At 37.0% G+C, this 12,073-nt stretch overlaps 1 protein-coding gene across 16 annotated transcripts in view; it reads left to right on the top strand.

Annotated features, from left to right (window-relative positions):
• Positions 1 to 12,073, top strand: part of LOC137564200 (protocadherin gamma-C5-like) — a 669,033-nt gene that overhangs the window by 186,773 nt on the left and 470,187 nt on the right. Inside the window, exon 1 of one of the 16 annotated variants that reach the window (XM_068277761.1) lies at positions 1,222 to 3,716. The exons of 14 other annotated variants lie outside the window; for them this stretch is intronic. In XM_068277761.1, the coding sequence (XP_068133862.1) occupies positions 1,338 to 3,716 (2,379 nt within the window). In that variant the 5' untranslated portion in view covers positions 1,222 to 1,337. Of the gene's footprint in view, positions 1 to 1,221; positions 3,717 to 8,108; positions 10,602 to 12,073 lie in introns of those variants that run through there. One more of the 16 variants, XM_068277758.1, reaches the window with a different exon arrangement.

Raw genomic sequence — 12,073 nt, 5'->3', positions numbered from 1 at the left:
TAGGAAGTGTCTCTGATGCTGAAACCAAGAGAATGACCATAAAAGTGGGTATCCTGAATCATTTACTGAATTCTACTATATGTCCCTACAGTGTCTCTTTAAGGGTGCATGTCTAAATATCACAACTCCTCAACAAAAGATAATACTGTACTCCTAATGACAGTTTGTTGAGACCACATTCCAACAAAAGGTCTAGAATATTACACATAGGATGTAAATTAAAGCATCAGTTATCTAACTAAACTTCAAGTTAACTAACTAAACTAAACAGTAGTCAGGCAAAAGCAATGCATAAGGACATATGATACAGCCACTCATTTTCATTTTTGACTTAAAACTTTATTAGCTACCGCACTTGAAAAATGAATCATACAAAGTATTTTGTATCTGAAATTCTGAAAAGATCTTTGAGTCATGCGCTGAATACATATATCACTCAAAGACATGGGGCTTGATTCACAAATGAGTGGTAACTGTTAGCACGGCCGCTTTTCACGCGAATCTTCGCGTTCGCGCGCAATTAAAAGTTTCCTCGCAAAATCATTATCGTTTTCGCGCGCAAACGCGAATTTTCGCACTAAATCGTTACCGGTTTTGCGTGAAAATTCGCGTTTGGGTACGAAAACGATAACGATTTCGTGCAAAAACATTTAATTGCGCGCGAACGCAAACATTCACGAGAAAAACGGCCGTGCTAACAGTTAGCACTCTTTTGTGAATCAAGCCCATTGTGTATTTTAAAATAAAAATGAGACTAATTATTGATTAATCAATTGATTGTATATGAATTGATGGTTAGAATAATTATGCATTTTTAATTATAGCATCTTAACTATTGTATTAACTGCATTATCCTCCATTTTCTTATTTTAGGCAGACAGTTATAAATATATTAAAATCAAGTCGGTTTATCCAGTATTGTTTTGTGAATTTAGTTTCTTTGGGTTGCTGGTTTTAAACTAAACAAATGTTTGACATACAAAGATTTTTTTTTTAAGCAAAAAAACAAATACATTTATCCTAAAACAACTAGTTTAACCACAAAGCAATAAAAGAAATATGATTCAGAAAGTATTTCTGCAAAACCGTATCTGGACTCTGTGTGGTGCTGTTTGACTGCAAATTAAACTTCAGTATATAGAAAGCCTGATTTCTGATAGCGTGTCACAGCAAAACCCTGGAAGGAGAGATACAGACCTGGATTTACCCATTCTTCTTTAGCTCATTGTGATCGAAGAACTATTTGGATATTTACCAGTTCACCTTTGAATTTAATGCATCGACAGAATCTACATTCCAGCCTTTTTTTCAGCTGAGGAAACAATCTGAAAACAAAAATGGAAAGAAGCAGCAGGGAAATGAACTGGCTGGTAGTGTTCTTCCTTATTTTCTTCACATATGAAGACATTTCTGCACAGCTTCATTATACAGTTCCTGAGGAGTTAAAGCAAGGAACTGCAGTTGGGAACATTGCAAAAGATTTGGGATTGAAGGTAAATGAATTATCATTCAGAAATTTCCATATTTTTTCAAGAGGCAAAATGCAGTACTTCAGTGTGAACTTAGATAATGGAAATTTGTATGTTGCAGAAAGAATAGATAGAGAACTTCTATGCGGGATAAAAGAGAACTGTATCATCAACTTTGAAGCTGTGATTGAAAATCCTTTACATTTATATACAATTAAAGTCGACATAAAGGATGTAAATGATAATTCACCTAGTTTTTCCAAGAATGTTTTTGATATTGTGATAAGTGAGTCTGCATTACCTGGAGTGCATCTCTCCTTGGGACATGCACAGGATCCAGACATAGGGACCAATTCTGTACAACATTACAAGATAGGAATTAATGATTTTTTTACACTGGAGGAAAAAATCACTATAGATGGAATAAAATTTCCTGAACTTGTTTTGGAGAAGGCTCTGGACAGAGAAAAGCAGAATACGTATGAACTTTTGTTAACAGCTGTAGATGGAGGGCAGCCTCCGAAAACTGGCACTGCTCTTGTAAACATTAGAGTTGATGATGTAAATGACAACTTTCCCAAATTTAATAAAGACACCTACAAGGTGAATTTAAATGAAAATACTCCTGTTGGCTCTTTGGTTTTGCAGCTGAATGCAGTGGATGATGATGAAGGATCGTATGCGGAAATAACATATTCCTTCTGTGACATTCCTCTAACTTTATATGATCTGTTTAGTATAGATCCTACAAATGGGAGTATAACAGTAAAAGGAGGTATAGACTATGAAGATACTGATAGATATGAACTCACTGTGGAAGCAAAAGATGGTGGAAAACTGGCTACTCGCTGTAAGGTCTTAATACAAGTCATAGATATAAATGACAATGCTCCTGAAATAACTATTACATCTCTCTCAAATATGATTCCAGAGGATTCTCCACCTGGGACAGTAATAGCCTTAATCAATGTTCATGATTTAGACAGTGGAGAGAATGGTGTAGTGACCTGTGACATTTCTGACACTTTGCCTTTTAAACTTATTGCTTCATCCACTAATTTTTACAAACTGGCAACAGCCACTAATATAGACAGAGAAATAATATGTCTGTACAATATAACAATTACAGCCACAGATAATGGATTTCCTCAGATATCCACCAACAAAACCATACAACTGACTATCTCAGATGTGAATGATAATTCTCCTGTTTTTGACAACCTAAGCTATGTGGCCTATGTGTATGAAAATAACCCTCAAGGTACCTCTATACATAGTATCCATGCATTGGATCATGATATCAATGAAAATGCTAAAATTAGTTATGCCATACTTAGCAATAACATAGATGGCATTCCAGTGTCATCTTATGTTTCAATTAACTCTATAACTGGCATAATTTATGCTCAGAGATCATTTGACTATGAGCAACTAAGGGAATTTCAGTTTCAAGTGATGGCCAGAGATAGTGGATCTCCATCTCTAAGCTGTAACGTCACAGTGAAGATATGCATCATTGACAAGAATGACAATGCTCCCAAGATTCTCTACCCATCGTCAGATACTGAGGAATCAGCATTATTTGAATTTATCCCTCACTCGGCTGAGAAAAGCTATTTAGTAACCAAAGTGATTGCTGTGGATGCTGATTCTGGACACAATGCGTGGCTCTCCTATCACTTGCAGCAAGTTCCTGATCCATCTTTATTCATTATTGGTCAACACAGTGGTGAAATCAGAATTGGCAGAGAACTTCCCAACACGGAGTCTTTAAGACAAAAAATTGTAGTCCTTGTAAAGGACAATGGAGTCCCTTCCCTATCATCTACTGTGACTCTGAATTTGGTTGTTGCAGAAAACTTTCAACAAGTTGTTCCAGAGATAAAACGCCAACCAAAGACATCAGAGACCTCTTCTAATGTAACATTTTATTTAATAATTTGCATAGCATTGATTTCTCTCTTCTTTGTAATAACAGTCCTGGCAACAGTGATTTATAAATGCAGAAAGACAAGCACCCCAACATCGTTGGGTACTTTTGGAAGAAATGTCTATCCTCAGTTCACCTTGGGGTGTCCTTCTGAGTTCAGTGACACAAGTTTACCTTTCCCATTCTCCTATGATGTGTGTGTGACTCTTGACTCAAAGCAAAATGAAATTGCTTATCTGAAGCCAGTCCAGAATGTCCCCACAGACAATCTCATTGACACAGGAGATTCAGTAGAGACCAATGGCCAGAATCATCAGGTAGGAGACGCTACATAATTACAAATCCTAATAATTAAATAACTGATCACATTATACTAGTATTCACTTGGTATTATATATTTAAAATTAACATGATTTGTAATTGATAACGTCACATTTTGGCGCCTTTAGTTATCTTTAATGTGTTTATTAAAAGTTGCATAGGAAAAAAATTGCTTGTTTAACCACTTCACCCCAAGGAGGTTTTTACCCTAACGGACAAGAGCGATTTTCACCTTTCAGTGCTCATCCTTTTCATTTGCCAATAGCTTAATCACTACTAATCACAATGAAATGATCTATATCTTGTTTTTTTCACCACCAATTTGGCTTTTTGGGGTTGATATTTGTTTTCAGTAATTACTTTATTTTCTATGCATTTTAAAGGGGAAAACAAGGAAAAAATGAAAACATACTTTTTCTCCAATTTCATCCCCTATATTTTTAATATAAACACTGCTACTGTACATAAAACCCACACATTTTATCTGCCTATTTGTCCTGGTTATAACAAGTTTTTAATTATGTCCCTAGTACAAGGTATGGTGACAATATAGTATTTGGAAATAAAGGCGTATTTTTTTTTGGTGGGTTTTTTACTATTTTCACGTGCACAGGAATGCACATGAACGCACGGGATCATGCACAGCAGCAGCAGCAGTGCATGACGTTTTAAAACATCCTGGAGCCATTAAGAGGCTCCAGCAGGACGTTTTAATACGTCTGCATGTCACTAAGTGGTTAACATATGATAATTTTGGCTCTATTTCTGCACTGCATAGCTAGTCCACGTGACACAACAGTTTCATATTTAACGTTTTTAGCTTCCTATATTACCTGTCTATAATTAAATCAGCAAAATCACTTTCTTGATTCAATGTTTTAGTGAGGTGTGTAACTCGTATATCATTTTACTGCTTGTTCACAAAGACAGAAATATCTCACACATGACTAGTTGGAAAGAATTATAAATTGTTTCACAGATCAGGGGTGCTCTATCTATCTATCTATCTATCTATCTATCTATCTATCTATCTATCTATCTATCTATCTATCTGCACTGTACAATTAACTTGTTGCCTGTGGTTCTGCTTTAATAGTTAAGCCATTCTGAGAATTATAGTTGATGGAAACCTGTTTAGGGAGTGATGAATTTGTAGGTACTAGAACACAAAAACCATAACTTTATTTTTATCTTGGTGCGCCATTTTATGTGTTACATTATACCTGAGGAGACATGTAAAATAGTAATTAGATGTGTATATATACAGCACCAAGCAGGAAAATAAATAGGCTGTGATCCATAATAAGTTGCAGCCTTAATGCATATTGCAGGCAACCCCTGCTTCTTGGAGAGGCTACCTAGAAGCAGGAGTCACCCACGAGATGCATTAAGGCTGTGGTGGGTGGTCACAGGGACGGATCTAGGGGGGGGCGAGCGGGTCTCTTGCCCCAGGCGCAGTTTGTTGAATTCTTAAAAAGGTGCCAAAACTGGATAGGGAAAGGCAGTTTAGGCGCCAAAACCTGACCTTTAGGCACCAAAACCTGACCTTTAGGCACCAAAACCTGACCTTTAGGCGCTAAAACTAGATGAGGAATGGCAGTTTAGGCGCCAAAACCTGACCTTTAGGCACCAAAACTGGATGGGGGAATGGCAGTTTAGGCGCCAAAACCTGACCTTGCCCCAGGCGCAATTTGGTCTAGATCCGTCCCTGGGTGGTCAACCTCAGTCCTTTTTCTACATTCTTTGGTATTTGGTACTATGTTATGACTGCACTTCCCTAGTACTATTGCACTTTCTTTTGGCACCTTACTCTAGTTTAACCTAACCAATAGCCCTATGATATAAATGAATGAACTGGTACAAGGTGAACACCGCTCACATCCCACAAACAATCTTGACAGTGCTCGACCTGGTTAACAAGGCCAAAGTTCCAGGAAGAAAGAAAGGGTCCGCACTTCTCAATGGAGTGTAACCTTTATTAAATGGACATATCCAAAAGTCAAGGCACGCATCAATGAGCTGACATGTTTCAGACTAGCCATCCTTGGAAAAAGTTGTTTTTGTATGCTACAACTTGTTTTACTTCATACTTAATACTTTTGGATTGGGAGGTCCCCGTTCAGTTGTTTACTCTAATTGTTATGTTCATATTGTATTTACCATCCTTATCAACTGCTGGTGATTTTTGTATTGTTTTTAATCTAGATTATTTATTTATTGTATTTATAAAGCACCAACATATTATGCCTTTACATTAGTTAAGGTTATAGACAATATTTAGGGGTGACATACAGCAATAAGGAATACATGCAAACCAGGTCACGCAGCATGGTATGAGTACAGCTTAGTCGCTGGATGGTAGCATGGAGATTAGGCAAGTTCCATAGGATGGATCTATGGTAATAGAGGTGCATGAGCAGGTAGGAGATACAAGGAGGAGGACCCTGCTGAAGACTTACAATCTAGAGGGAGAGGTAGGGGCATGAAAGGTAGGAGACTAGAGTTCAACTGCGGGTTTAGAGCATCAGTGAAGGGGGGGGCGGGCCAGAGTGAAAAGTTGCATTTTGAGGACCTTTTTGAAGATGTTGAAGGAGGATGCAGTGTAATGTAATTTCTCAACCAATATTATTTGTTATCTTTATATTGGACCAGTTCGGTGCTATTGTGGGCACTTCCTTTTCTTTTGTGCATAAATAAAAATGATCAGAATAATATTATCCATCTTGTTACATCATTGTGCAGTTAGACACTGACTGCACACAGTAGTTTATTAACAGAATACCTGGATAGCTCATGGTGACCCAGAACCGCTAGAAGATTATAAGGTGCTAAAAGAGACCAAACAGCCTTCTTACTAAAAAAAAATGATAAATATTTTAAAAATGCAAAATTATGTTTAGCATACTTTTCTTGTGTTCTTTGCTCCTGATACTCTAGTAGTGGTTCTGCGTTTACCATGAACTATGTTGGTACTCTGTAGTACTGGTGCAAGCCCTATCCAATTAAAGCCATATCAACACATGCAATGCACTGATGAGTTCTAGAATGTCCAAAACTCCTCTATACATGTTGGATTGATGGAGTTTTGTAAAATGTATAAGCTAAAGGCTCACTATACACCAGCGGTTTGGAATGTGGGCATGACTTTAAGGGACATAAAGAGATTATTTGCATATTCAGGAGTTATGCAGGTTGTATATTTTATTAAGCTCTTTACAGAATCACAGAGGCTTGATGAAATTGTGGCACCCCTATAAGGAAGCATTACTTCACATTTTCACATGAGATTTCGCATTGCGACAAAACACCTGTGATATTCTAATTTTTGCTGTTACAAATCAATCGCCTTCGTACTGTCAGTTCTTTCACCCAGCCTATTTTGGTCTGAGCATCATGCTTACAACACACTCCATTCACAGATTCTCCATTACCAGCAATTCAAAGTGAAAAGCTAACACTGACAGTATAACTATAACACAACTGAGAAGATGTTTGCAAAGAGAGAACAGGATAGGATAGGCTAGTAGGATAATGCATATTATTCTCAGAAAAGACTTTACTTTAAGGCCTCACAATAAAACATTAGGGATAGTGCTAACTAGTTCAGCATTTCCATGCAACTTTTACTTCCCTCTCTCTAACACTACTTTCCATAGGTATGTGCAGCTTCCTCTCCTTGCCAGACATTTTCCTAAGTGGTTAGGTTCTAGATTCCATTCACTAACATGTGGTAGTGGTCAACGCATTGGGATCATTAATCAAAATGCCCAGTTTACACTACGCAAGTAATTAGTTACCTATGCAGAAAAATGAGAAATCTTCACAGAAAATAGTTTTTTTTTTACGTTTGCAAAGAAGTGCAATTTCAGCTTCAGTCAGTTTTAAAAACTCATAGGCTTATGCCAATCTTAAAAAAAATACACTTTTTAATAACCATACGTTTCACACTAATATATTTTAATAGCAACTTTTAATGACAGTGAAGTTTTACTTTTAAACTCTAAAAATACAATTTTACTATTTTCATTATTTGCAATCTTATTGAGCTTCTGTTTAAGAAGACAAAATGACATTACTTGCAATATTGCAAGATTTATATCACAAAAATGTTAATATGATATGTATAAAATTCAGGCATACAGTAAGTTAATCCATATCAAACACACCTCACATAAAGTAACTACATTTAACGTATACTTCATTAAAAATAGAAGAAGAAAGTATATCTCTGTATGAAAAACAGAGTTGCTGCAATACCTCAAAAGGACTCTGAGTGGTGCTGATTGCCTACATATTGTAACTTAGATCAACTAGCATCTCTTTCCTGCCACTGTCACAGCAGAAACCTGCAATACAAAACATAATAATACAGGATCATTGCTTACTCTTCTGCAGTCTTGTTAGAAGAACGAGAAGAACGTGGGATTTTTAAATATGCTTTAATTATTTTGGATTCACTAAAGGATTCCTAAACTCAATCAGCGGACACAGGTTGCAGTATGAATGGACACAAAGCAATGCATTCTCAGGTAGTATGTTTACTTATTTTCTTTCAAATTTCTATTGAGACTGTCTCAGCTCAGCTTCACTACTCAATACCTGAGGAACTGAAACAAGGATCTTCAGTGGGGAACATAGCAGCAGATCTGGGGCTGAAGGTGAAGGAATTGTCACTAAGGAATTTTCATATCGTCTCAAGAGGCAAATCACAACATTTCAGTGTTAATTTAGAAAATGGAGAACTGTATGTTTCAGACAGAATAGACAGAGAGACTCTATGCGAGATGAGAGATACCTGTATAATAAGCTTTGAAGCTGTCATTGAAAGTCCCCTACAACTATTTACAGTTAAAGTGGAAATTCAGGATGTAAATGATAATCCACCTTTGTTTTCCAAAGATGTTTTTGACCTAATGATTAGCGAATCTGCATTACCTGGCATGAGGATCCCATTGGGACTTGCAAAAGACCCTGATTTTGGAACGAACTCTGTACAAATGTATAAGATTAGTGGAAATGAATACTTTATCCTGGGAGAAAAAACAATAGATGATGGAATTAAATCTCCTGAACTTATTCTAGAAAAGCCCTTGGACAGAGAAAGACAAACTATTTATGAACTTATTCTAACTGCTATGGATGGTGGAAAGCTTCCTAAAACCGGCACAGCTGTTATAAAAATTATAGTTCTTGATGTAAATGACAACATTCCAAAATTCAGTAAAGAAATTTACAAGACCACCTTAAATGAAAATGCGCCAATAGGATCATTGGTTCTCCAGCTGAAGGCAGAGGATGAAGATGAAGGCTCTAATGCAGAAATAGCATATTCATTTCACGATGCTCCAGAAAGTATACATTCTGTATTTACTATAGATCCAGTACATGGAGACATTAAAGTAATAGGAATTGTAGATTATGAGGTTAAACAAAGGTACGAACTAACTGTTGAAGCCAAAGATGGTGGAGGTTTTGTAGCTCATTGTAAAGTCCTAATACAGATTATTGATATGAATGATAACGCTCCTGAAATAACAGTCACATCTCTCTCACCCACAATTCAGGAGGACTCTCCTCCTGATACTGTTATAGCACTTATTAATGTTCATGATTCCGACAGTCGGGAGAATGGAGAGGTTGTTTGTGAGATATCTGACATGGTACCCTTCAAATTGATATCATCATCAACTAATTATTATAAACTTGTTACAACAATAACTCTTGACAGAGAACAAAAGGCTCAGTATGACTTATCTATAAAGGCACTCGACAATGGATCTCCTCAACTGTCCACCAACAAAACTATTCAGCTCATTGTTATAGACGTTAATGATAATTCTCCTGTCTTTGATAAACCAAGTTATACTATTTATGTGCAAGAAAATAATCAACAAGGAACTTCCATACACAAAGTCCATGCAATAGATAGTGATACAAATGAAAATGCTAAAATAAGCTACTTCATTCTTAGTCATACAATAGATGGAATTCCAGTATCGTCATATGTTTCCATAAACTCTGTTTCTGGGGTTATCTATGGTCAGAGATCATTTGATTATGAACAGCTAAGGGAGTTTCAGTTCCAGGTGATGGCCAAAGACAGTGGATCTCCCTCTCTAAGCAGTAATGTTACGGTGAGGATATGTATCCTTGATAGGAATGACAATGCCCCTAAAATCCTCTATCCATCATCAGACACTGAAGAATCAGGATTGTTTGAATTTATCCCTCACTCTGCTGAGAAAGGCTATTTAATAACGAAAGTGATTGCGGTGGATGCTGACTCAGGACACAATGCCTGGCTTTTCTATCACTTGCAGCAACTTCCTGATCCATCTTTATTCATCATTGGTCAACACAGTGGAGAAATCAGGATAGGAAAAGAACTTCCAGACAAAGAGTCTTTAAGACAGAAAATTGTGGTACTTGTAAAGGACAATGGAGTCCCATCACTTTCATCTACTGTGACTCTGAACTTGGTTGTTGCTGAAAACTTCCAACAAGTTGTACCAGAGATAAAGCGTCAACCAAAGACTTCAGAAACCTCATCTCATGTGACATTCTACCTAATTATCTTCATTGCTGTGATTTCTCTTTTATTTCTGATAACTGTGGTAGTTATTGTTATTTTCAAGTGCAAAAAAACAAGCACTTCAACGTCTTTGGGAACTTTTGGCAGGAATGTGTATCCTCAGTTCACTCTGGGATGTCCCTCTGAGATCAGTGACACAAGTTTACCCTTCCCATTCTCCTATGATGTGTGTGTGACTCTTGACTCAAAGCAGAATGAAATTGCTTATCTGAAGCCAGTCCAGAATGTCCCCACAGACAATCTCATTGACACAGGAGATTCAGCAGTTGCAAGTGATCAAATTCAGCAGGTAAGATACATTTGCCTTATTATAGTAAAACATGCCATTGTTCACTGTACACTAAATTACAAAACATTGAATATTTTCATAAATTCAAAATATAGACCATTTCTTATACATTCAATGATAAATAACACCATTATTTCTTGTGTTAGTTTTCCAGTGTCATCTTTGTCTCCTCTGCACAAAGCATCATTAGCACTTTGTTCATTCATTTTCTACTCAGCAAGTTGGCAGGAGATTCTGAAACATACAACAGGTTTACTTATGACGTAAGGTGGCCACACACGATACAATAACATGATCCGATTTGATTTTTAAAGCAATTCGATAAATATGATCAGATCTCCAGAAAAAAATGTAAAGCTTTTTTTTTCATTTGACTGAATAATCTGATCGGATTTCCTGGTTTTTTTTTTCAATTTTAATCGATCCAGAATGCTGGATATTTTTCTTCAATTTTTCTAAAGATTGTATGGTGTGTGTTAGATTGTCAATTTATTAATATACACACCTTAGCAATTTTCTTAGAGTTTCCAATCATTTTGATCATAATTGAGGAAAAATTTAACATTTGTGTGTGGTACATTGGTCATATTTTTTAAATGTTACAATCAGTCAGAAAACTGATTGCAATTCTTGAATTGAACAGATATTTAAAAATTGTATGATGTGTGGCCACCTTAAGGATGAGTGGGAAAAAGCAAAATCTAGCAAAAACTGTGTGCTGGTGTATGTAGGCCACGGTAACAGAGTTAACTCACCTTGATCACCACCAATACATTTACAGCCGGAAGAAGGAAGTATTGGGAGCAAAAGCAGAAAGTATAGGGAGGTTACAGAGAGGCATGAAGCACTGTGGACATGGTTACGATCAAGGTGAGTTAACCCCCGCTGCCACAGTCTGGGCTCAATTTCAGTTTTGCCTCAGACAACACTGAATTTTGCTAAGAAAATATATCATAGGCAGGGCCGGATTTATAGCACGGGAGCCTATAGGCACAAAAGTTCTGACGCCCTAAGCTCCGCCCCTCAGCACAGGGCACACCCCCAAGTCCCACCCTCTATTCGTAAGAAAAAACGCACAAAGTATGCAGATATTACCAACAAATTGTGATAGGTTCTACTCACAGGCAGGTAATAATACAGTGAGTAGAATATAGTAACTGGTAGATTCTAGTGATAGGAAGATGGTGGTAGGCAATATAGATGGTTAGTGAGATGATTTGAATTTAGTTACAGTAAGTCCTGCCCATCATAAAGCTTGACTACTGCCTGTCATGAATATTAGTATACAGGCAAACCCTGGCTGGCCTGTCCCCATGTGTCTCTTGCTCTATCCCTGCTGAGTGTGCCCTCTTTGGCTTTATTGAAACCTGTATTTCCTGCATTTGTGTATGAAAGTGTTACCCATACAGCAGCAAATACAGGCTGCACAGGTTTTAATAAAGCAGGGGATGGCACACACAGCAGGGATTGAG

The sequence above is a fragment of the Hyperolius riggenbachi genome, chromosome 3, assembly GCF_040937935.1.
Source record: "Hyperolius riggenbachi isolate aHypRig1 chromosome 3, aHypRig1.pri, whole genome shotgun sequence".
NCBI classification, from domain to species: Eukaryota; Metazoa; Chordata; class Amphibia; order Anura; family Hyperoliidae; genus Hyperolius; species Hyperolius riggenbachi.
Note: the sequence above shows the minus strand (reverse complement) of the source record. Positions and strands in the feature narration are given on the sequence as shown.